Raw genomic sequence first — 26,207 nt, 5'->3', positions numbered from 1 at the left:
GCTTGGGAGGTGAACTCTGTTCAAGTCATCACACAACTAAAGAACTGAAAGAAGTGTGTTAAAGGATAAAATAGTTTATTTTATAGTCTCATAATAAAGGTAGGCCTCAACTTGCAAGACAACTGTTGGCAGTATGTACAACATACTTGTAATTTCCATGGAATGGAATCGGACAAAACAAAGACCCGGTACACTAATTATAATCATCCTGAATGGAACTCATATGGAAACAATATAGAGAGACACTTTTCCTAGACACGCAAAAAAAAATGCTTCCTTTCCCCCCCCCACGGGGATTCAGCAACATCGATTTTGGACTTTGTAAAGCACAACACATCCACAGAGGGGCTGGATTGGCTACTTTGGAACATTCCTGTTTAAGTGACATCTTCCGTGGCCTGTGAGATGACGACTACAAAATGCATAACATACATTTGAGCTTGAAAACATCCAATCAATACTCTTTTTTTGTTGTTTTTTCACTGGTCTATAAAACAAGCTGCCTAATGTATTCAGCCACCTAAAGTCATTCACTACTTCAAGCTAAAGGACAAAATACGTTACAAGTTTAGGAATATTCTCATTCAAAACATCAATTTCTTTTTTTTTTCTTAACAAATGTGTCACCGCAGAAAACATCTGCAATCCAGTGGGCCTGAGGTGAGCGGGTGTCACTAACATTTTGCCTCGGAGCATCGACATTCTTTCGTGGAAAAGCTACAAATGTACAATTTTTTTTTAATGCTTTTTAAAAACTTGTCCAGGATGTTTAATTTAGGTGTTTAAGTTCTAACCAGGCTATTTTTTATGTTGGGTAACAAAATAAACCAAAAATATATAATATAGCAGTGCTGAGGAGTATGTCTGGTGTGCACCTGCCCCTCCCACACACAAACCCTGGGAGGGGGCGGGGCTACCTAATGGGAACGTTTAAAAAGTCCCCCAAGTAGCCGAGCTGCCTCTTGTTGGGTTTTGGGTTGTTGCTAGAAGGGAAACAAAACAGGGGTGGGTGGGCAAAGTGTGGGTATTGAAGAACTCCACCCTGTTGACCTCCCCTGTCTTACTGTGGGAGACAATGGTGGTAGCGGTGCGGGGAGTTCTGAGGGGGGTCATGAGTCTCCAGTGCAAGCCCACCAGGTAAGGGGGAGGAGTAAGAACGATGGGTGTGGTGGTGGTGGTGGTGGTGATGGTAGTTGTGGTGGAAAGGCTTCCTCTCCTTTTCAAAGCGCCAGCCGCTGTCTAGCTGGCCTCCACGCGCAGCTTCTTGCGGTTGGGAGGCTCCTCGGGTTCCGACTCGGAGCTGGAGTCGGAGCCGCCGTCGAACGCGGACACGGCGCTGCCTTTGGGGTTGGTGTAGAGGCTGCTGTCGGACGACGAGTAGTTGGTCTGGAGCTGCGCCGAGCCCTTCACTTTCTCCAGAGCACGCACTACAAAACACAGCAAACATGGAGGAACGCCAGTCGCTCACTCATCACTTCTTCATTACATGCTCTTGACCCAAATATACGACCACTCAACCCTCACTATATCACGGTTCGAATATCACTCCCTCACTACATCACGTTTCCCCACGCCCCGTGTTTTTTTTAAAATCCTACTTCGTGGAAATTCACTTATGGTGCGGCCGGGTCTGGAAGCAATTAACCGCAATAACCGAGGGATGACTGTACATTTTTCCTTGTAAAAAGTCTGCAAAAGACGCGTTGTCTTACATTCCGGATGTAGAGATTTACACACGCAAAATGTAAAAAAAAAATTACAACACTGATGACACAAATAATAGCAGCTAGCCTGGCTGCGGATAGGTAGCAATCAGCCTGGGTGTTTTTGTATGACTCAAGACATTTTCCCTGAATTCTAAGACATTTTTTCCCCAAAATCTTGGTGGAATTTCACATTGTACAACTTATGGTCAGAATTAAAAATAAAAAAAATTAAAAAGTCAATGTATGTGTTAAATACTGACAAATTACAACTACACTACCAGTCAAAAGTTTGGAGATGCTTTATCAGCCTGACACAAGGTGTCCTGGCTGGTCTACTAATTAAGTACTGACCTGAATATTTCCCCTGGGAAAAAAAGTCTGAAAAAGATACGTCGTCGTATACGTGGAGAGCCGAAATCAATGAATGCAAACACAAACATATCCTCCCCGATTGAGTCAGAGCTTCTCCTCCTGGCACTCACACACACCAGCGACTTGTTGGGCAAGGCAGCAAACAACCGAGGAGAAGTTAAGATAATGGTGACAAATGAAGCAGTCATAATTGTCAATCTTGTCAGCAAGGGAATACTAAATTATACACTACATTTTTTGGATTGAAAACATGATTGAAAAAAATGTATTATGTCATACAAACTATTCTAAAAACAGCTTTTAATGTAAAAAAAAACAAAAAAACAGGAGTGGTCTTATATTGGGGTCAATACAGAAAGAAATAGCATAAACAATGCAATACCTTGCTGCTCCAGCAGGGCGTTCTGTCTCTTGAGATCGTCGATGTCCTGCTGATGTGTGTGATTTTTTCGCCTCATGTACTGGATGTACTCTGTGGCTTTGTCTAGGATTTGAGCTCGAGACGCCTGTTTGGTAGACTGCTGTTAGTGACACATGCAAAAGTTGGGAGAAGTGACGCAGGGGTGCAGAGAAAAATCAGCACATTTGACACAAACACAAGCAAACACACACACACACACACAAATCAGCTTCTTCAGTGAGCACACCAGGCTTGCACAAAAATTCCAAATGGAACTGAGGATGTCTACCAAATTCAATTCAATTCCATGAACTGGAATTGAGGTTGCCAACAGGAAGTAGAGTTGAAAATCCAATTGATATTTTTAGTGTATTCCAGAATCATGTTTTACTGTTATTCCGTACATTCCAGACTATTTAGCATATTTTATAGAAATAATATTACTATGAACCTCATGTACAAATTATATTTGACTGACAGCAATTTTCCATCGACAATTATAATCTATAAAACAGATATTTAAAAAAAAAAACTGCACTTTTTTTTCAATTTTGCCAATCATCCACAATCCATCAGCATGAAAGGAAAAAACGTTAGCATGAGGGCGCTAACGATGCACTTCATGGGACACACCTATTTCGACTACAAAGCCCTCTAAAAACCTGCAACAATGTTTTATGGTTTTATATCCATGCTAGGACTATGCAGTAACAGGTACATCCATGGTAACATGTGATACTTTCAGTATTTTGCCATATTTTCATCATTTTAAACATAAGTGGAACGTCTTTCCCGGGTGCATTGACTTCACATAGCCCCCAGTCATTACACCAGCACGACTTGGTGGTGTAAATGAGGAGCTTGCCAAGCCACGCCGACAGAAATGAAGCGTTTCTAGTGCACTGAGTGGTGGCATACAGTGCTACCATTGATGAAAAGGCTTGGGTGTTTACGACGAGGGGGACCTTTGCATCACAACCAACGAAGAATTTTTAGCGCTAACAAACCTGGCAGGGATAGAAACTTTCTTCCAGCTACCTAAAATAAAGTGGAAAAGAAGTAAGCCTCCGCGATATTGACTGTGACACATGGAGCACATAGCAGATGATATCAAAACACAGTCCAACTAGCTGTGTGCAAACAAAACATGGAATGTGGGCTCAGACTCGTAGTTGTTCATGTGCTTGTTCCCGTTTCCTAGTCAGTACAGATTGGTGTCGCATTGTTTTGGAGTGGGCTCCTACCTCTCCGTAGTGGCATGAGGCGCTGTGTCACTACGCTGGAAAAATAGTTCTTCGTGTTAGCTGCTACAGTAACAATGTCACTGCAGCTTGGTTTACATACAGGTCAGTTATGTAAATACAACAATGTTGGCATTTTTTTAGTTTTTTTTTTTTAAGGCCTTACAGTCTCAATAGGTGTGTCCCATTAGGTGCATTGTGAGCTCCCACATGCTAGCTGTTTTTTTAATCTCTTTTTCTCTCTTTAGAAAGTGCAGAAAAGAAAAAGCATGTCGGCATGTTTCACATAAGGATTGTGGATGACAGGCAAAATTCCCAAAAAACGGCAGGAGTCCTTTAAAATTCTTCCCGTTACTTGGCTATTAGGAATTGCAATTAATTTAATTCCACTTCCTGAACATATTGGGAATATAAACACTCAGTGGCCAAATGGTTAGCTTGTTGGCCACACAGTCAGGAGATCGGGAAGACCTGGGTTCGAATCTCCGCTTGGGCATCTCTGTGTGGAGTTTGCATGTTCTCCCTGTGCGTGTTTTGTCACATGTTAGGTTAACTGGCGACTCTAAATTGTCCATAGGTATGAATGTGAGTGTGAATGATTGTTTGTTTATATGTGCCCTGCCATTGGCCGGCGACCAGTCCAGGATGTACCCTGCCTCTCGCCTGAAGACAGCACCCCCGCGACCCTAATGAGGAGAAGCGGCATAGAAAACGGATGGATGGATGGATGGATGGATGGATGGATGGATGGATGGATATTCCAATTCAACATCCTGTGGGGTGGAGTCAATTCAATTCAAATTCCAATTCTTCAAACAAACTGAACTGAAATTACAAATTCGGAATTTTGCAGAAGCCTGGAGCAAACAACAGCTTCTACTCAACTTTTCAGAAATTGCTAAAAACACTTTCTGGTTATTAATCATGCAGTGGATGCTACCTATTGTTACCTATTGTTATCATCTCTATAAGCAACAATTCTTTTCATCTCAACAAAAAGCCCTCATTGTGACACATTAAGTCTCATTTAAGGCTGGATTTACACCGCTGGTCTTTATGTGCCCTTTTGTCTATTTGCTTGTATCCACATTTAGTCACCACCTGAAACAAGCCGCATACACATGTCCCATGCACGAGTAAACAAGAGTAACAACATCAGCAGCAAACATGGCATAGTGTTTAGTTTGGCCTGGAATGACATACTAATGACATAATTGTCAAATTTGCATAATTGGCTGTGAGGCATTTGCAAAAAGCGAGTAAAACAACAGGAAAAGCAAAACAAATATGTTTCAACCAACAAATGACTGAGACTGTCGGTGCTTTTAGATGAGAGGGGGGCCACAGCAGCACTTGCTGCTCGTTAGGAGCGATACGTGCTTTCATGTCAGATTCCCAGATACTAATCAAAGACTCGTCGCTTTTTATTTATTTATTTATTTATTTTTATTATTTGACTATCTGGAGGAGTTTGATTACTCCAAGTTGGTAAACCTGATCCCTCCTGCTACGTCTTCTTACTGTCTGGCAGACCAGGTGCATAATGTGTTTACGAGCAGGTATCTCTAAATCTATTTAAATGAATGTGCCCGTCTTATGGTAAAAAAAAGGCTGATATTTGATTGATATCTGAAGAGACCAAGGTCTGATTCAGATCCGAGCATGCCCTATTCAAGGGGTCACCCAACGTTTTTCCTTGTGAGAGCTACTTTTACAAAATGAAAATGGCCAAGAGCGACTCATTTTTGTAACATTTATTTCCAGAGCTTATTTTAAACCCAAACAAAGCGAATATGCTTGTTTTACCAGAACATGAACAAAATGCTGGTGTCCACAACTCACATTTTGTATTTCAGAATGCATTTCTTTCTACTGTTCTTTCATTAGTAACTGAAAACCTGAATGAAAAGCAGGCTTGCGGGCACCTCATGTGGTCGTGGGGGGCTACCTGGTGCACGTTGGTGACCCCTGCCCTGTTCACTGATTTCTATCCCAACTGGGCTACATGGAAGGGGGAAAAAACAAAACTGGCTGTAAATCCAGCCGAACACAAGAAGCTCTTACAACAGGGTCCCTCAGGCCATGTCCTCACAAACATAGGTATCTAGCAACATACACATCACGTCCACTTGAACACAGCTGCTGTGTGTGCTTTTTTGTCTTCCATCCACATTCAATCTGTGTTTTTGTTCCAATCAGACTTTTTGAGACTTCGCTTGTTTGGCATTATTTGGAGTATAATAACGGTTATGTTAAAAACCGACCGTCGTCATTATTCCTTATCACCATTGATCTCGTCCAGCTATTGTCCCCCCCCCCCCCCCACCCTACCCTCTGTCCCTCTGCCAAGCCTCTATCTTAACGCAACATGTCGAGGCAGATGGTCGCTCCACACTTGGATCTGTTTGATGTTTCTTAAGAGAGGGTTTTTCCATGCCTCCGGCACCAAAGTGCTTGCTCATGCGGGGCTCAGTAGTCTGAGCAGCATGTGCCTACACCAGATCCATAAGGAACATGCCTTGAGATAACCCCTATAGTGAAGTGGCACTATAGAAACAACATTCTTGTGCGTTATGTTGTGATGATGATGGACACTTCTCCATTGAAGTGTACTTCAAAACTTATGTTATGAAGTCATATATCACAACAACATAATAGTCGTCTCTCACTTATTGCAGTTAATTGGTTCCAGACCCGACTACGATGGGTGAATTTCCGCCAAGTGTCTTTTTTTTTTTCTCCCCTGGACAGCGTACTTCCTGCTGTGCCTATTGTCTTGTCAGTGCATTGTAATGGCAGCTTTAAATTACACTCATATTACACAATTTAGTAGACTGATTACGCGTAAAGAAGCTATTTAAAACATAAATAAAACTCTTGCTCGTGTATCACAGTAAACGTGTTCCCTAGGGGCCCTTGGTGGCGGGCGGAGAGGTGTGTGGAGGACAGGAAGTGACATACGTTCAGAGTAATAAATAAATGACTGGTCTAGCGATCACGTCTCGTGCTTGTCTCTCCGGACAATTACTGACACCTAGTGGCCAAAGTTGAATAATTAGAATGCTTCTTCTGCCTTACATTTTAGTACATTTAGTTAGTTCATTTCGCCATTTTCATGCTTAAAAATGCTTAATTTAGACTAAGAATAAATACAATTTGCTTGAATATGCTTTTTTTATTTTATTTTTTTTTTTACTAATAAGAGGCTGTATTCAACCACAAAACGATCATTTATTAATTACTTTTTGAAAAACCACCATAGCTTGAGGGCGCAATGTTCGAACCAAGATGTAGCGAGGCCCGACGGTATATGCCGAGTATTACAAACAGGCTTAAATACACAGCATTATATTGATAATTATATTGAGGAATGAAGGTAGCCTTTAACACAGCATCACTGTGTGTATAACCGTATACGTGTGGTTCGGCCCTAATATTCATTGCACTGCTCGATCTGGCTGTGCAATGGTTCCCAGGGACATCCGAGGCAGCTCCCACAGTAAACATCACTCCCTCTCACAAGTATCCTCCAACTACACCACCCACCCAACTGGTTTCCAGGGGAGGGGTGCTCTCGTAACGCTCTGTCAAAACAGGAAGTGAGCAGCGACATTTCCTAGTAATAACTTCCTGATGCTGGCCCAAGTAGTTGACATGCAGCTTCCACCTTGTGCTCTCCATTCTTACTATACAATATATACTATCCCAACGCCATTATTTAATACTGAACACACAGTGAAGACAAGAATAATAATAATAATAATAATAATAATAATATATACATCTTACTCTGGTGCTGTTTCTGTACCATTATTGAGGCTACCAACCTTTTCTCCCTGCAGGGCAGGTACAGAGTCCCGGAGGCTGTGAAAGCTGTCTTTGATGTGGTCCCTACGCTTGCGCTCCAGCGCATTGTGGTGTGCCCGTTTGTCTGCCTGCAATGAGAAAGTCACAAGGCCTTCAGCCGGGCAGCACAGCAGCGTGGGTAGACGACGGCAGACGTGCGGCGCTCGGCCAGCACACACACCCCGCCTGCTGCCTAGTGCCACTCGGCCTTTAGGTTTCAAGTGGGTGTTGTTTTTTTTTTCATCACGGAAAATTACCATGGCGACTGAAGGGGACAATATGCTGAAGGCTGCCTTGTTAGTGAGGGGGAAAAAATCTGCATGATCTATTATTGAAATGTAAGACACAAACCTGCTCTCAAAGCAATTCACTTTAATATTGTAAATCACGGGGATGGGCTAATGTGTACTGCTTCTAATAGGACTAGGGATGTGTGCCCAACCTTGGCATCGTTATGACGCTGGTGGTAACTGGTCGGAAAAACTCAATAGCTATCGGCGCAAGTACTGGAGGGTGATATTGTGCAACTAACGTCTCTGTTGCTGTCCACATGAACACACAACACTTCCTTGTTATGCACCAATCACAGTCAGAGCGAGGTGCTTTCACAAGCACCGGAATTCTGAACACAAGCACGTCGTTACACTTCTCAACCAATACACGACTAATACACTTGTTAAGCTTCCCGTTTAAACACTGGCACAGATGTCAGTATTCTGTTGCCAAAATTGTCACACTTTATTTAAAATACAATTTTTACGACAAACTACAAAGAGCAGTCAAAGTTATTTCCTTAGTCGATTAGTTGGAAGCTTGCTCTTTCGATGAATCGAGTATTCGGTTATGCCGTAGACCAGTTAGGGCCGCATACGGTAAAATCAAAGGATACGGGGCCACCTTGATAGTTTACATTTTGTAAACCAATCCATGCAGATATGCTAACAAGTTCGTAAATACACAAGACTTGAGGGAAACTGTACTTTGTCCACATGAGGCGTGGATGTTGAGTGGCCATGTTCAGCCATGTTATATATATTTTTTTTAAATTATATATATGCATTTAATATTTTTTCAATTATTTTTTTAAACAGCCTGCATCTCAGCTTTGTGTTCTAGGTCACAAAGTGTATGATTACTTTTTCTCCACTGCTCCTTTTCCAGTTTTACAAATACTTCTACTGTCTTCTTGTCATTTCTTTCATAACACTGCCTCACTCACACAACATTTTGACATTATTCTTGGAATATCACAACTTTTTCCCAAGCTAATTTTCCAAAAATTGCCACGTTGTTCTTTGTTTTGTTACTAATATTGATAATATGATGTTATTCTAATGTTTCTACTTCATTCTCATAAAGTTACTGCTCTTTTTCCATTTTTCTTGGTGTTTAAATTAGTTAGTTTTCTTGTTTAATTGTACTGTGAAATATGCAGAGGGCTGCAAATGGCCCCCGGGCCACACTTCGGTCAACTTTGCCCTAGAAGGAAAAATCAATACGAACCAAACCACAAAAGTTGGTGGTTTCAGAAAAGGGGCAAAAATGTTGTTCACTGTTTTCCAAAGTCAAAGATGATGTGTGTGACCATCTTGTTTTTGGCCTAAACCACAAAGATAATAGGTCTGCTTTCATAGATGACTAAGACATTTTTTAAAAAATATTTACCATTTGAGAGGCTGAAATCAGAGGATCTTTACATTTTTAAATCTAAAAACAATGAATCAAGCACCAAAATAGTTGACGATTAATAATTGATTCATCAATTGTTGCAGCTGTAAATGTCAGTGTGGTTGTGAGCCTATTTCACACCGCAAAACAACATTTTGAGCCTTTATTCAACGTTCCTTTCACACAGAGCGGCAAAGCGGCGTACTGTCGGACAGCAACAGTTGCTTTCAACACAACAGGGCGGGAGAACAGAGTCTGGAGTGATTCACTTCCACTATTTCCTTTCACAGAGGTGGCGACCTGCCTGTTACACACCTGATACTACCACCAAAGCCGGAAAATTGCCGCGTCGACTTTGTCGCTCACCCCATTTCGTGTCACTGGAAACTTTGAAGGACGTCTGAAGGGCATTGATGTTTGTTAACCACCACACCAACACTCAAATACACCGCCACCCCTCCACCTCCCTGCCCCAAATACACAATCAGAACCGTAAATTAACATGGAAGACTTAAGGTAAGCTAGTCCTTGCTTATACATTAGAGGAGACCTAATTTGGTTACAATACAATTACTGAAACGGAGAGCTCCAGTTTCTAATGGGAGTGAGCTGTAAGCAATGCACAGCAATGGATCACTGTCTGAATTGCTCAGGGCACACCCTGCAATACCTGACAAGACGCAACATTAAAAATCTCACAGTTTGAGGGCAAAGGCACATTATGGCTGCGGCAATCACATGATGCAACGCCACGTGGGCTAATCAGCTGCTGCTGTACTTGTTTTTTGGCCGAGCCATCGTGACCTTGTGTTGGCTCTGATTCTGGGTAAATCTGCGCTGTCGCTAAGCTAAAAGTAGTGCTCGTGTGACGCAACAAAAGGCAAACAAAGCACAAATGAGAGAACATCTCGATATGAGTATGAGCGCGAGCGCGCGCGTGTGTGTGTGTGTGTGTGTGTGTGTCATGCTTGGTGGGTAGGGCCGTCAGCTTTTTCCATTTTCAGTGTGAAATTACAATGACTCCCCAACCAGGAACAATTAGCATCAATGTCATGAGGCCATAATTAAAAACAGTTGTCTACAACTAGACCATCACACACAACGCCTATCTTGAGAAGGCCCGCGAACAATCTAAAAATCACAAATTCACGGCACGCTCAATTGCGTACTAACAACAATCTCCTTTCATTAACCCTGACACAAACGCACGCATCCTCTTGATGGCGTGTCGGACGAGGCTGGCAGCCATTTTCATACTCAATGCGCCGAAATGTGAAACAGTTGTGGGCGTGGCCAAGCAATGGTGGAAAACACCTATTTTTGTCGCTCATTGTATAAATCTTGTGCCTTTGTTTCCAATTTCGCTGCAGAAATGTCAAGTTAAAAACACTTGTGTGCAGTAATCACTCGTTTGTGATTAACTGCTTCCAGACCGTGATTAGTGAATTTCCACGAGGTAGGATTCCTTATATATAAATGGAATATTTTCATAGTTAGGAGCATAGAAAACCTGTTTACGACATTCTAAATACCTTTTTTGACATTATTAGAGCTCTCTAAACATGAACTAACACCCCTATAGTCACCTTTACCCTCGTATTACCCAATATAGTAGACATAAGAAGAGTAAATAAACCATTTGCTGTTGCTATAAATGTGTTCTTTGGGGAAGCAGTGTGTTCAGAGTAGAGCTTCATCTTGCTTCCCGTGTTTTTATTTGGGATTTTTATTAGCGATTACAGTGGAACCTTGGTTAGCGTCATCAATTTGTCCACCCAATCAATCCTTTCCAGAAAGCCAAAAATGTTAACGCAAAACACATTTTTATAGTTTTACAATTATAGTTTGACAGGCAGAAAACAATTAAAAATGCATATAAATACATATAAATGATGAATGAAAGGGATAAATAATACATGAACATTTAAGGTTACTTGAAGATGAGATTATTGACGACTGTCCCCAAAGACAGCCATTTTGTTTGCTAGCTAATAGGATGCTAACAAGGAAGGACTTTTTCTGATTATATACAAAGATGGGGCTCTTGCAGTGTATTAGTAACACGAGAAGACGTGCGCCATATTGTTTGTTAACCGGAGAATGTGGCAAACCTAGGCAAAATTGTGAAATACATTTTCTGCGTTTACCAAAAAAACACGCTAACCGAGGTTCTACTGTATTTTGACTGTTGCGAGATAATTCAAACCTGCCTTAAAAGCCTGTAGTTTGGGCGATCAAGTCTGGTGATTGTGTGTCTCACCGAACATTACAGTGACATTACTGACACCTAGAGACCAGTGTGGAATACTACACCACCGTCTTTAAAGGAAAACTGCACTTTTTTTGGAATGTTGCCCATCATCCACAATCCTAAACACACGTGTTTCTCTTTTCTGTGCGTTCTAAAGATATAAAAACAGCTAAAAAGAGGCAGATCGTTCACGCACATTATGGGGAACACCTATTCTGCTGACAAAACCCGCTCTTAAAACACCCCCTCAAAACTTCCAACAACATTTTATGGTTTTATATACTGTACATGCTGTAACCATGCGGTAAACAGGCATATTTATGATCACATGTAATACTATTTTGCAACCGTAATAGTGTAGCATAGCAATAGTATTTTGGTCATTTGGGCGCATTGATTTCACATAGCAACATAGGAAAAAAAGGCTACATGTAGCGCTAACGGTCCCAAAAACACAGCAGCAGTGGCAGCAGCTCCAATATGTGGCGTTAACTTTCGGTAGTGGTCTGAGGCATTGTGAGCGAGTGTGTGGTGAAGCTAGTCGGCTAGTAGCTAGCCGGTGTGGTGTGGCGAGGTGTCACTAAGCCATAACGTAGTTCTTGGACGTAACAATGTTAATAACAACGTCGCTGTAGCTTGGTTCATATGCAGGTCACATTATGTACATGGGGCATTGTTGCCGTTTTTTTCAGTAGGTTTTATAGATCCACCCCATTACGTACATTCCTAGCTGCCTCTTTTTAGCGGTTTTTATATCTCTAGAACAGACAGAAAAGAGACAGATTGGTGTGCACGTCTCACATAAGGATTGTGGATGATGGGCAAAATTCCAATATACTTGCATTTTAGTTCATTCAGCCATTTCTATGCTTGAAAATACTTAATTTAGGCAAAAAATACAGAACATTTGCTTAAATATGTTTTGGCTAATAATAGGCCATATTCGACCACAAAACAGCATCATTTTTTTTTTACTTAATATATTTTTGAAAAAACGGGAGTGAAGCCGCGAAATTCGAACTGCGAAATGACATGAGACGACTGTACACGTGGATAATCACAAACACACACAGGAGACTTTTAATGACAACTAAAACGTTGAGGTCAGTGGGCCGTGCACTTTGTATAATAATACATACTAGCCGCTCTCACTTTTCACTGAAATCAATGAATGAAATCCCCTTACAAATCTTGACTGCAGACACCGCATTTCAGTTTAGTGAAACACTGTAATCTCATCACAGGCTTTATGGTTCTAGACTACGGCAAAAAGCATTGAAAATAGAAATAATCAAGCCATACAGTGTGACTGGAGTATTAACACGTCAACCAAGGGGAAAATAGTGCTTTGGTGATGCTGGTTTGCAACAAAACTATGGTATCCGACTATACTCAAAAAAGGGGATTTTTTTTGGGGGGGGGGCGCAAAACGCAGAAAACGTGAAAGCATATAACTCAAGGGCGGCTACTGCTGAACTAATAATGTAGGACTGCAGCACTACAGTACGAGGCAGATATTACAATGACTGCACTCGAAACGGTCTAATTTAACAAAATGGACTATTAGGAATATTTATTAATGGTTGAAAACTGCCCTAAATGTCGACACAATCATCTCTCTGTACTATGAACATGCGACACGTGACGGGTGCCTTCTATGCGGCGGTTTGTAGCTCAGCACATTCGTCACCATGACAAACAGGTGTCCGATTACCATGCCGCCACTATCAGTCTGTCATTTTCCCTTTTCTCTCTCTCTCTCGCTGTCTCTGGCACCGCACGCTCCCTCCATTCTATTCATACCTGACTATGATGCATTACATAAGTGCTCCAGGTGGTGAGGGGAGGAAACAAGAGCTGGGAATTCTTCGCTACCGATGGCCATCGCACATTGTCCTGCGGACAGCGTGGAGGTGCTTAGAAACCCCTGTTCCAAAAATAAAGTTACAAATAAATATGTTGTTTTCTTACACGGAGGTTGCATGTTAGTGGAGAAAACGGTCCTCTTGTCGTAAAGATGATGATAAAGCTCATGAATTACTGATGCTATTTCAAACTACTTCACGGAAGTTTTGCAAAGGGGATCCCCATTTTTAGTGCAGATTCTGTCCTTTTTGTTATTGCTGCAAGATCCTTTTTACCTTTTCAGCATGCGCAGGGTGTGAGCACGTGGAAAGGACTATCATTTGGTACTGATCCACATGAGCATTGTCCTGCTGGTGGAGGTCTGTGCTGGATGCCGTTGTAGTTGGTTGATGTCTGAATGCGGTGTAGCTTAGAAACCCTTTAAAGCAGGGCTGTCCAAAGTAGGACCCGGGGGCCATTTGCGGCCAGCGCCGGTGATTTTAATCGGCCCGCCGCACAGTCTAAAAATGTTATTTAAGAAGGAAACTTTAAAAAAAACAACAGCAGCAGCAAAAATGGGAAAATCAATCAAAACTCAAAATATTAAGAGAAGAGTTGTAATCTAGCAAGGAAAAAAAAGTCATAATTTCTTAAGAATAAAGTCATAGTATGAGGAAAAATGTCATTTTAGTAGCATGACGTTGAAATATATATATATATATTTTTTTTTATGTCAAAACCAATAAATAAAGTTGAAATTTTTGGAAACTTAGGTTGGGGGAAAATTTCTAACATGGGAATAAAGTCAAAATATCAGGAGAAAAGAAGTTGAAATATTTGGAAAATTATACAAAAAAAAAATCAACAGCAGAAAGAAGTAAAGTCAAAATATTACGAGGAAAAAAATCGACTTCTAATTTGAAGAAAATATGAGAATGAACTTGTAAAATTAGGAAAAATATCATTTCAGTAGCAATGTTGAAATAAAGAAGAAATACATTATTTTTTTAAAAAAGATATAAAGTTATAATTGCAAGAAGAAAATTTACAAGAGGAAAGCTGAACTGAAACAGTTGGAAAATTTAAAAAAAATCAGCAGAAGTGGAACAAACTGCTGTAATTTGACGAGAATAGTGTCAAAATATTAGTCATATTCGAATGAAGTGCCAATTTTACAAGAATAAACTCGTATTATTACAGCTAAAACGTCATTTTAAGTAGCATTTCACCTATATTACAGATATGTTACAAAGTTGAAATGCAGTTTTTTCCTGAGCTACAGACAGTATAGCTTCTTAGCATATCTAATGTGTTGGCTTACAAAATATCAAAGCTTGCATCCTTTCATTTTTCTGTATGTGGCCCTCGCTGGAAAACGTTTGGACACCCCTGCTTTAAGGTACGTTACACACTACTACTACTGCGCCAGGATTTTATTTTACTGCAGTAGTGCAACAGTGAGGCTTTCAGAACGAACGCATGCAACACTTAGTGGTATACAGTAATTTGAATGTAAGATGTTTACTTAGATGAGACCAGAGATGTTTGCCGTTTTATGTGAGAACGAATACCACTCTGTGTCATTCTCGTCGATGGACAAATAACAAGCCGGATGTGTTTGTTGCTCATAAAAGGGCTGACAGTCAATTCCAGGTGTTAACAACAGACATTACATCAGCAGAATGTTGGCATGTCATATTTACTTCTACCAGGCTACGTTTGTTGGTAAATGGTCTTTCACTTGTACAGCGCTTTTCCACCTCCAAGGTACTTTGACACTGCTGGCACATTTGCCTCCTGATGATCAGGAGCAACTGGGGGTTCAGTATCTAACCCAAGGACACTTGGACGCCATCACGGGAGGATGGAGGATCGAACCCGCAACCTTCAGGTTGGGAGACGACCACGCTACCACCTGAGCCATTCCGCCCAAGTCATATTGGTAGCAGTCATACAGTATTTCGAAACGGACCAACATTTAGGTGAAAAATACACCTCACTTAGGCTCAGGCAGCATCTAAAGCATTAACTCCCAGAGTTAGCTTTGCTTTTTCTTTGGGTTTTAGTGTTTTTTTGTCATTCCACCACAGAACCAGTGATAAAGAAGAGGAGTGACGATGACAACTGAACTAAAAATGTAATTTTTTTGTGACTTAGCACTGGCATAACCACAACAAATCTGCTGCTCGCTTCTTTTTATACTTGTATAAAATAGATATTAAATATTTGAAGGTCCCTTTCAGTGCCAAAGTCGCAAAAATTGCAACAAGCAACTTTGCCGGAGTTAACAAACCATAGCTGCAAATACGTGCCTCATGTAGTTACTACTTTACACCAGGAGATGGCGGACATCTGTAGCTTTAATCTGAGCAACATTTGTGGGCGTTTTTCTATGCAAAGCTTCGGAGTTTATAGACGATGATCACCCGTGTCCCTGTGGGCAGCGAGTCCGCTCGCCATGACAGTCCCCAAGCAGAACATATTGGAGCCGATGCTTTGCTTCACCGTGTTCGGGGTAGCAGGAGGGGACGTGATGGGGCATTGGTTTCCGCACCTTGTCACACGTTTGTTCCATAGAACAACAGCATGAACAGAGTGAGCCCTTTTGTCAGCCTTACAGTCTCTTCGTCTGGGTGGGTGGAGGCGGGGCCATTCGCATACACACAGAGTGCAGAAGAGTGTAACGTAGTAAAATGTAATTAGTAAATTGCAATATATTGTCATATTGTTTCATATTTTTTCATTGTTCTTTTCTTGAAAAAGAATGTTAAAATCTCATCTCGTCTCGTTCTCCGAGAACCGAACTCGTGTATCGGCTCGTGAACCGAATGTCTTGTGACACCCCTAATACCTATGTGTGCTATGGTGCTAACATTGCAGTGGCATTTTAAGAACAACATCATGCTAGGTTTGCCTATTTGCTGACGTGTTAGCTGGGCTCCTACTTTAAAGAAGCCTTTTATATTGTGGATGTCCCGATCCCATCTTCAGGATCGGGATCGGCTGCCGATTCACTGTATTTTGAAGGTCGAATAATATTGGCTTCCGCCTCAAGATCGGGCCGATCCGGTTGCCGTGTCACGTTCGTAACTGTGGGCCACACTCCAACATGGTAGGTGCGGTAGTGCGCCTCAAAGCTGGTTGCCACTCGACTCCCGCCACCCGCAAGAAGGTGCCATTGTGTGGGGAGCTCGCATGCAGTGGTGGAGCTACGTGCTGGCTGTGGCCACCCTTGGTCACTCTCCGGCCGCCCCTCTGCCCATCTAACATTCGGGTATCACCTTATTGCCACCTCTATGTGAGTAATGGCCGCATGAAAAATCTCTGGCTCCGCCCCTGCTCACACGGGAAGCGCTGCTATAACCGCTGCTTGTTTACACTAGGGACCGTCAATAAATTACTATTGCGCTGAAGAGAGTTTGTAAAAAATAAATAAATAAAAAAAACCCCAAAAACTCATATTCTAAATCACACACCAAATTGATCTATAACCATGTCAGAAGATTAGCCCTATCCTAAAAGCATTTTTCACAGCCATTTTTTCCAATTTTATCTTTTATTGGATTAGGGACATGACTCACAGAGGCTTGTTACAAAAGCCAAACAATATTGTTGGTCATGCTGTGTAACAAAAAAAGTAAACTCAGCCATACGCTGGTTGCATTATTTGTAATGCTTTGAAGAGATATTTTCATAAACATATTCAATTCCACAAATTCATGTTTGTAACAAAAGCTTATTGGAAAAAAGAAAATGATCGGTACTGGATCGGATCGGCAAGACTACAAAAACTTTTTTTTTTTTTACATAGCTGTCCTCTGTGAATAGTGGGAGCGATGGGGCTCGCCTAGCTAGGAGCTGTTCAGAGGGGGTATCATGTCCATGACGTCATGACGCAACTTCAAAAGCAACCGTTTGAGCGCCTCATCTCTCAAAAGTGAGGGAGACGATAGATTTTTAGTCTTCAGGGACACATACTACTGCCACAACATCATTAAAATGTCAATTTTGCATAATGGGTGACCTTTGACAAGTGCGACGCCTACAGTGGACCACTACATCTCCGTCACGTGTCATTTTACTTCGGTTTCAGTGGTTGACTTCTTTTTACACTTGCTGCATTTCATTTTCCAATTGCTTTGTGAATTAAATCTTAATGCCAACCCTCATGCATATTCATGAGGCACATTTTCATGCAGGTATTTGGTCAATTTACAACGGGAGGCTTAACATCATGCCTCATTCCCAATATGTCTGCAGAACTCAGTTGACTGCGTCGTGCACCCCCCCGCCCCCCTCCCCACCACCACCACTATGTTGTGCAGCTAGCTATACGTCATTCATTTAGCCTGCCAGCCCCTCGGTGGCCTGTGGAGAAGACGGCTCTAATAACAGGCTGCAACACAAGAAAACATCCCGGCTGCAGCCCTTTTCTGACACGAAGGCTTATCCGACATGCAGGCTGCATCTCTTCGCTCTGCAGCATCGCCATGGATGCAGTAATATGTAAAACTAGTCGAGATGACCTAGATGTGCAAGAGGAATCCCCGTCGTGTCAAGGAAACCACCGAGATGCAACTATAGTGCCTGCACACGGCTATATAAAACATGACTCCATTGGTTACATTATTATCAAGAGAGTAAAAAAGGAATGTGCAGCTTGGTAAAGCTTTGGTCTAAATATAGCTGCCGTGTTACCGTGTCCCTATGGCGGCGTAAAACAGGATGGGGGATACCCTGTCTGCAATGCACTAACGCGACCATCACTGTCATTAAAATGCATGCAATACATCAATTCACATTTAACCTAGCTTGATCATATGACCAAGTGCTTTCACATTCGATTTTTAAAATCAGCCCACACACGTCCCACGCCTTATTATTAAAAGCACACACATAATCCGTGCTTTTGGGAAATAATTTTGCAACAATATGAACCCAGTGTTAATAATGAACAAATCCCCCCCCCAGTATTACGCACCACAGAGTGATATCTCGGTGAGTCTTCCTGCAAAAAAACAGAACAAAAAGTACAATTGTAGCCATAATTGTTTAGCAACTTATCTGTTTGCACCGAAGCTGCTCCATTTGTTAAACAATACAGAGAGATAAATGCCTTTCATGTTAGAAAAGCAGCCTTTTAAATTACTTCAGACACAACTACTTCACATAGACCAGAGAGACAAGCACGGCGAGCCAGCTTATCCGTAGCTAACGCTAGCTGAGCAGCTACTTCGGCTAAAACCAACACAAAGCCGAATAAAAGCGGTCCAACAAGGGCGGAAAAGAGTGTCCGTACTCACGTCACTATCGACTTCGATATCGTCGTTATCACTCATTCTTCGACAAAATGGTCAAGTTTAAAGGGACGCGTGGCTTAAAAAAACAACATGGATCGCTTTAGCAGCCAAGCGGCGCTCTAAACAGGCAGACTGCTAGCAACTCACGTTCTGTTTGGACAGTAAGGAGGCGGACTGTCTCCACGTGACTACACTCCACACGCCAGGCTACCGCTTTCCACCGCGCATGCGCCGAACCCCGGGGTGTTGTGGGTAATGTGGTATTTTTTGCAAGCTACACCTTGAAATATTGCGATACTTGGAACAACTGGTGATTTTTGCTCACATTAAAATGATCAGCTCTTATAATCAAGCGTATTCTTTGCTGTTAAGCTTATGAATTGCTCATATATTACCGGACTTGATGTTCATTTTTGAACTACAACTCCCAGGACATATGTCGAGTTTACCACAAGCCACAACGCCCTGTTTGTCCCACTGCTTTATGGGAAATGTAGTTATTGTTATATTACTATGTCATGGTGCTAAACAGGTCCAGGGCAGAGACACGTGGAATAGTAAAACACTTCTCACTGTGACGTGGAACAGCGCTACATTGAACACAAAACATGCACTAATCCAGTCATTTATAATCAATGTCAATCTCACTTGCAATTGACTGCTTCTATTATTTAATTATAATAGATGTTTTTTTTAGAAGTTACATGAAAGACACAGAATTCTAGTATCATTTATCCCAAATTCATCATTTGTTATCTAATAATTATGTATTATTTAAGATCTTATCTTTCTAATCTGTGTGTATTCATTCCAATGTGTCTGAGAGTTGTATCTACAGTATATACATATCGAAATTGTCTAAACATTATACAACGCTTATGTCAATTTTTTACTCCTTTATGTATTCATTTATGCTTTTATAAACCATGAATTTAAGTTTTGCTGCCGTGCATTCTTTATTCCCTCTTCCCCTATTCAAAAACAACAACATGTGGCAACATGTGAGCAAGTCAACAGGTTAAACACAGGAGGTGAACAAGCTGTCATTAATTGGTCAAACATAGAGAATGGGTCGGATCAGCTATGTTGAATTATGCAAGTGTAAACATGTGATGTATGTTCAAAATAAAACCAAGCATTCGGGGTGAGTGGGGGTTGGTTGGTTGGTTGTAGGACACATTGTGAATAATCTGCTGGTCTTCCTTTTTGACAAAATTGTGCGATAGATAAGGAGCTTACATTGTGGATTAGTTTGCACAGCCAGCTCAGTAAATGTGTAAAAAAAACATGAAAGCAGAGGCTTCATCCTTTCCCCCCGCAGGTCAAGAGGCCACAGCAGCTGTCGGCGACACACTGCCCTTCAAGACCTTCCATCGGTGCTGACCTATTCTGTATTATTTCTGCATGTAAACACTTTTATTTACCTGCTTTGTATAATTATGTCCCGCATAGGCAGGTGTACAGGCAAACAAAGTCAGCCTATTAAAGGTTCGCAACACAATAGGGTCATGCTTCAATAATGCATCTGCTGCATCTGCTGCATGCGGCAAAGCCTTCGTGGCAGTGCGATATCGGTGCTGCCGTTGAAATTGCCTCCTTTCCAGGAAAATATGATCATGAGTGCTCAAAACAACAACCTACTTGCCACACCCTTGTTCCTAATCTCGCCCCTCAAAGTGAGTTCCGCAAGGTCTTGGCCTAGCTGGCCTGCAGGGTGCTCGGAATTGATGCGTCGGGTCTTGAGCTGAAGCAGGAAAATAGTTAAAAAAACTGAGGCATGTGATGCAGAAAACTGTGATTATCGCATGCGGAGAGGCTGATCAGTTCACACACAGCCTGCCGCCACCCCTCCCCCAAGTCCTTACAGGGCTTGGCCTGTTTAACCAGTAAAATGCCCTCCTTTCTGCCCCCTACCCTTCAGCCTTCTGACTGGGAATATGCTTTTTTTGTTTAGTCCTTGCTATGGTTGTCCATGCAGGCTCACTTAAAAGTAGTGGGAGTCAAACTACCCACCATTATTATCCCCAAATACAGTGTATACGGTGACTTTATCATCGTCCCGAGTGTGCTTTATTCTGTCGCTTCAACTTTATACAGTCTTATAAGAATATTGACTTGGAGTCAAATAAAAAAAGGGCAACGAGGACGTGTTTAGCGATATCAAACAACACAAAATTGCATTATTTCCAGCCGTATTAGCAGTGTTAAAGAAAAGGAAGGTTTTGACGAACAGTTCACATATTATTTGAAATGTATTTAAGGCTACATCCCAAAACGCATGAGAAGTACCTAAAATGCAGTGGTAATTATTCATAGATGGTGTATTTGGGAGCAAAAATTCTATCAATTCACAGTATATACCGTACACAGTTTGATGTTATTTTTAATCAAGGAAAAAATGCTAAATAATTGAAACAACATACAGCAGTGTTGACAGTACAATTATTTCTGGTAGGACTGCTACCATTTTTATTGTTAATATTATTTCTACTATAAAAAATGGAAGTAAAAACACTTATTTATATTATACTATGTTATATTTTGGAAAAAATAAATGTGTATTCTGTATGTAGTCATTGTGGATTTATTATTATTTTTAATTATAAGGAGCCGCAATGAAAATGCAATAATATTATTATTATTATATTATTATTATTATTACACTAATACTACAGCAACTAAAACAACTCTATTATTGCATTAGATCAGATTTGTTTTATAGACCCACCACCAGCGGGGGGCAAGCATAAGGGTCTGGACCAGTACGTGCTCGGTGGTGCTCGTGTGGCTTATTATCATGCCCCTGGCTCGCTGCCTCTGTGTTGGAGTCATCCCTGGTGAACGAGAGGGTCACTTCCCTACGCCTTCGGGTTGGGGAAAGGGTCCTGACTGTCGTTTGTATGTACAAGCCAAACGGCAGCTCAGAGTACCCAGCTGGAGAGCACCCCTGCTGGTGACTCTATCGTTCTACTGGAAGACTTCAACTAATTACTACTTTTTTTCTCAGAAATTTACGACTTTATTCAAGTAAATTGACGACTTTTTTCTTGAAATCTCAGATTCCTTTTTTTTTGTGTGTGTGGCCTTATGCTCTGTCGTATCAATCAAAACACATCAACAAACACACATTTTAAATACAGGACAACAACGGTATTAGAATGAAGTCCTTTCATGTCAGGTGACACTTGCATTAATGGCGCATGAGTCGTCCAAGATAAGGCATTATTAGACTCACAAAGTCACCTTCTCTGTGGACGCCTTGCAGCTACACGAGCCACAGAAGTCCTTCCTTTTCCTCGGCAGATTCAAGAGCAGGCAGCACATGAAAGCCATCAGGAACCTTGGCCGTAGAATTCGAGTAACAGTCTGTCAAGCGTGGCCACCTCATGCCGCGTTTGTTCTTGGCGCTGACTACTGTACCCTCCTGCTTGCCAATCGTGGCCATTATACTCGACGCTACATTCAAAATGAAAGAAAAAGCAATCCTCGTTAATAACCACTGACGTGGGCTGGATCATTTTGACAGGATTACACGAAGAATGGTTCACTTTCACGCACACGAAGAGAAGAGAAGCGAAAGGGAAAAGGAAAATGAGAGAAGGGAAGAGACGAAAAAAGAAAAGAGGAAGAAAGAAAAGAGCCAGGATACAATAAGATCATATCAGATAAGTTAAGGGAAAAGGAAAAGAAAACGGAAAGGAAAAAGAAGAGAATGAAATAATAACTGCACACGGAGCGGCACCACACACAAAAAGCAGTGTCAATAAATTGTCAATAAAGTGTCAATAAATATTTCTTCAAAGTGTCAAACTCGGTCCAGCAATGGCAAAAATGCGTAAGAAAAGGAGAAACAGGAAAGCAGCTACAAAATCAGCAGGTGCGCTCCACAGCGCCCTCTAACCAGAGTAAAGGTGAAGCATTCAGTCCAAACAGGGAAGAAACTGAGCAAAAAAAAAAAAAAGCACAGAACCAGAAAAAACGGCAGAAACGAAGAAACATTCAAACCTAAAGCCCAAACTGTCACGCGGAACGTGACACTTCCATCTCCGAGATCAACAAGTAATGACGCTCATGAGATATGCAGACCACCGATGCTACAGATGTGCACTAGATGGCACCTGTGCTCAACCACAACCTGCACTTGTCATCAGCGAGTGACATAAAGGTCACTCTGCAGAAGCAGTCCTAGATTGAGTCTTTGGCAGCAGGGGAGAGAAGAGGCACCTGGCAGGTAAACGACACAATATATGTCTGCGTGAGCGTTTGTTTGTTTCCTCCACATGGGACTATTGCTTCGTTTTGTACGTGACCTCTGAGAAAAGGTGCGTAATTGTTTCTGTCACCACACATGATGGTGTGTGATTTGTGTGTTTTTCTATTTTTAAGAGTGTAAAATGTTTGTGTTTTTTTAAGTCATGTTTGTGCACAGTGCAGATGTGCGTCTGCAGGGAGGATGTGGTTGCCAATGATGGAGATGAAGGGGGGAAAAAAAGCAAAGCCACGTGGGGTTTTACTACAGTATAATATAAAACTATAATATGTACGTTGTGTTGTTGACACATGATGCATGCATTTTGACAATATTCCCATATTGATTTATGCTACATCCATGTGTACAATAAATATAGAGTTCTGCAGCAGCAAAGTGTAACTACCGTATGCATTGATTATTAGGTTAAAGGTTGTCAGCGCCATATACTGTGTACTATGAACTGGTGATTAGCGGGCTGATGGAAAGTGCTGCTTATCGATACAACTGCGACCTTTCTTACTTGCGAGTTATTTTGAATACTCTGCCAATGTGATGGTGATATGGGATATGGAAGAACTGATTACATTTTGGGGGTGATCCGGCTCACCGTCTGGATCCAGGAATTTTTTTTAAAGGATTCATTAATGTTGCGAGATGGGACCATTTTCTGCATTTGTGCATATAGCTCCACAAAAAATGGTCAGAGCACTTGGAAACAAAAATACAGGACAGGTTCTACAAAATATCAAAGACTGACCTAAAAAATGTAGGATTACTATTTGGGTGTGAATCACAATGTGGAGGGAAACCATGGCGCTTGGCGGTGGTCTGTTTTATGTGTAATCATTTGGTGTGTTTTTTTTTATTATACAGCAAACTATACACTTTTTTTCATCATCCACATATATGGATTTATTGGGCAAGTAACCATAATTGGAAAGTTAAGTGCGTACTTCCCATTTACCTAATAATAACACAAATAAATAACAAAAAATGAGTGTACATGTGCTGAAATACCGTACAGTACATAGTGTATTTATTAATATGAATTAAAATGTAGGATAAGAAGCAGTATGTGAGAATTTGAAAACAAGGAAAAGCTGAATGACAGTGCCGCGTGAGTGTTTGTAGAGCGTATAAGGTGTCCATGAGGGATTAGGCATTTATTAGGATGCAAGACTACCACTATTCATTTTTATAATCATCTTTAGAATTATATGAATTGAATAAAATGTATGTTTTCAGGCCAATTTTTAGCAGCATTTGCCCCAAAATGTTCCACGATGCGCACAGCAGCGCTTTGCCTTTGAACAACACCGTAAACATCAGCTTTACAGATGCCACGTCTGCCCTTCACTTGTGGAAAACATGTTTATATGACTCAGAAAATGAATGAGGGCACGGCGTCTGTTCGAGGGGCCTGTACTATCTTAGGAAATACTGTATTATCACGATGGACGTGAAATACCAAGTCCAAAATAAAAAGTGATGTACTGTACTTCAATCATTGTTTATTTATAGAATTTGTATGTAGATTAATGAGTGTTCATATATAGATTATTGTGTATGCTGTTGGTTTTGCACTAAACTGACTCACTTGTCACCTCCTGGTATCATGTGTTGTAGTCTATGAGACGTTTGAGGACCTCACCATGGAACACATTGTGGGCCGGATGTCCGATTCCAATCCGATGCAGAACGAGAGCATGCTGCCCTTCAACATGACGTCCGCAAACACCAGCGCTGTAGTCTTCGAGTCCTTTTTGTCGCCCGTGCTGGACAAAACCATCAACATCCTGATGGTGATTGTCTTATTCATCACCATGGTCTCACTGGGATGCACCATGGAGGTGTCCAAGATCAAGGTGACGTCGTCAGCCTTAGTTGAAGATGCAATACACAAATGGTATCGTGTTAATCGTTGTGTTTGTGTTCTGCTTCCAGGGTCACATCGTGAAACCTAAGGGTGTGGTAATTGCGGTGGTGGCCCAGTATTGTGTCATGCCTCTTACTGCCTTTTGCTTAGCCAAGGTTAGTATGTTGTACACAATAGGCCTGTTTCAGATCATTAAACAAATTGAAATATTAGTCAATGACGACACAATGGGAATGATGGGAGGACATTCTCCTTCAGGATTTTTTGGTAGACAACAGAATTCATAGTTCCATTTATCACAGCAAGTCTTCCAGGTCCTTAAGAAGAAAACAGCCCCACACCATCACACTACCACCACCATATTTTACTGTTGGTATGATGTTCTTTTTCTCAAATGCGGTGTCACTTTTACGCCAGATGTAATGGGACACATGCCTTCCAAAAGGTTCAACTTTTGTCTCGTCAGATCACAGAGCATTTTCCCAAAGGTCTTGGGGATCATCAAGATGTTTTATGGCAAAATTGAGATGAGCCTTAATGTTCTTTTTGTTCAGTAGTGGTTTTTGTCTTGGCACTCTGCCATGCAGGCCGTTTTTGTCCAGTGTCTTTCGCCGTTGGGCTGTAGCGTTTTTGTATCCTTGTTAAAACATATTGCTCCTGTTGTGGCATTTTCCTCACACTGTAAGCTTCTTCTGTTTACAGTATTGCGGGTTGGCAAGCAGCTCACGCGGTTAGCTAGTTTGGCAGCCATGATCACAACAGGAAACGGCACGAAGGAGGTTGATTGACAATTGTCAATTGTCAATCAATCTCAGGACGCAGAAGACAATGGGCGGTAGAGAGAGCAACACCGCCGCCTCCTAAAGCACAGAAGCACAACACTCAACTTCCCACAATGCAATTCTTCTTAAAGGGCCAGGCTCGGCCTGGAACAGCGTTCATACGCTGTAAAAAATTTAAAAAGCATTAAAATTGCACTAAAAAATTCGCAAAACAGCGAGTCCGCGAAACTTGAACCGTGTTGGAGCAGGAGACCAACATATAGTAAACACCACTGATTCCTAATATTTGTTGTAAAGTAAGATTCACAATTACGTCATACAGGCCTTCCAGTTGGCTGACATGACAGCTGTTGTGGTTCTCATCTGTGGGTGCTGTCCAGGGGGGGCGCTCTCCAACATCCTGGCCCTGGCTCTGCAGGGGGACATGAACCTCAGGTACACACACATCCATGTGCATTATTGTGTATATTTCTCAATGAAGTTCAATAACCTCCAGCGGCCGTCAAGTACAGTCAGTGTCCTTCCCGGTCATCATTAGAGTTGACTGACCTGCTGATCATAAAACAATATTATCACATTCGATTATCATATAACATGGCAAACCCCTTTCGGCCATTCACCCTCATAGAAGCAGGCGTGTCCATCATCCATGTGCTGTATGGCGGAGT

At 41.6% G+C, this 26,207-nt stretch overlaps 1 protein-coding gene across 8 annotated transcripts; it reads right to left on the bottom strand.

Annotated features, from left to right (window-relative positions):
- Window positions 1-58: 58 nt before the first annotated feature.
- Window positions 59-26,207, bottom strand: max (myc associated factor X). 8 transcript variants are annotated; one of them, XM_054762493.1, is made up of 7 exons: window positions 26,030-26,197; window positions 25,860-25,951; window positions 24,533-24,760; window positions 18,311-18,337; window positions 7,547-7,654; window positions 2,461-2,599; window positions 59-1,427 (listed from the first exon to the last, which is right to left on the bottom strand). In XM_054762493.1, exons 3-7 carry the CDS (start codon window positions 24,725-24,727, stop codon window positions 1,240-1,242), a joined length of 657 nt encoding a protein of 218 aa, XP_054618468.1. In that variant the 5' UTR covers window positions 24,728-24,760; window positions 25,860-25,951; window positions 26,030-26,197; the 3' UTR covers window positions 59-1,239. The 8 variants fall into 8 exon arrangements, with proteins under 8 accessions (XP_054618468.1, XP_054618465.1, XP_054618463.1 ...); XM_054762490.1 differs by having other exon boundaries at window positions 2,461-2,584; window positions 25,853-26,207; XM_054762488.1 differs by having other exon boundaries at window positions 25,853-26,202.

Source organism: Dunckerocampus dactyliophorus, chromosome 19, assembly GCF_027744805.1.
Source record: "Dunckerocampus dactyliophorus isolate RoL2022-P2 chromosome 19, RoL_Ddac_1.1, whole genome shotgun sequence".
Classification (NCBI taxonomy): domain Eukaryota; kingdom Metazoa; phylum Chordata; class Actinopteri; order Syngnathiformes; family Syngnathidae; genus Dunckerocampus; species Dunckerocampus dactyliophorus.
The sequence above is the reverse complement of the archived record's forward strand: the minus strand, read 5'-3'. Positions and strand labels throughout refer to the sequence as shown.

Bases quoted from the DNA above. Each gene is read 5' to 3' on its own strand.
- max (XM_054762488.1), bottom strand. From the start codon at position 25,996: ATGCACATGGATGTGTGTGTACCTGAGGTTCATGTCCCCCTGCAGAGC. The intron at 24,761-25,852 runs GTAATTGTGAAT...TCTTCAACTAAG, and splicing joins AACTGGAAGGCCTGTATGAC to GCTGACGACGTCACCTTGAT. The intron at 2,600-7,546 runs GTTGGTAGCCTC...TGTCACTAACAG, and splicing joins CTGCCCTGCAGGGAGAAAAG to CAGTCTACCAAACAGGCGTC.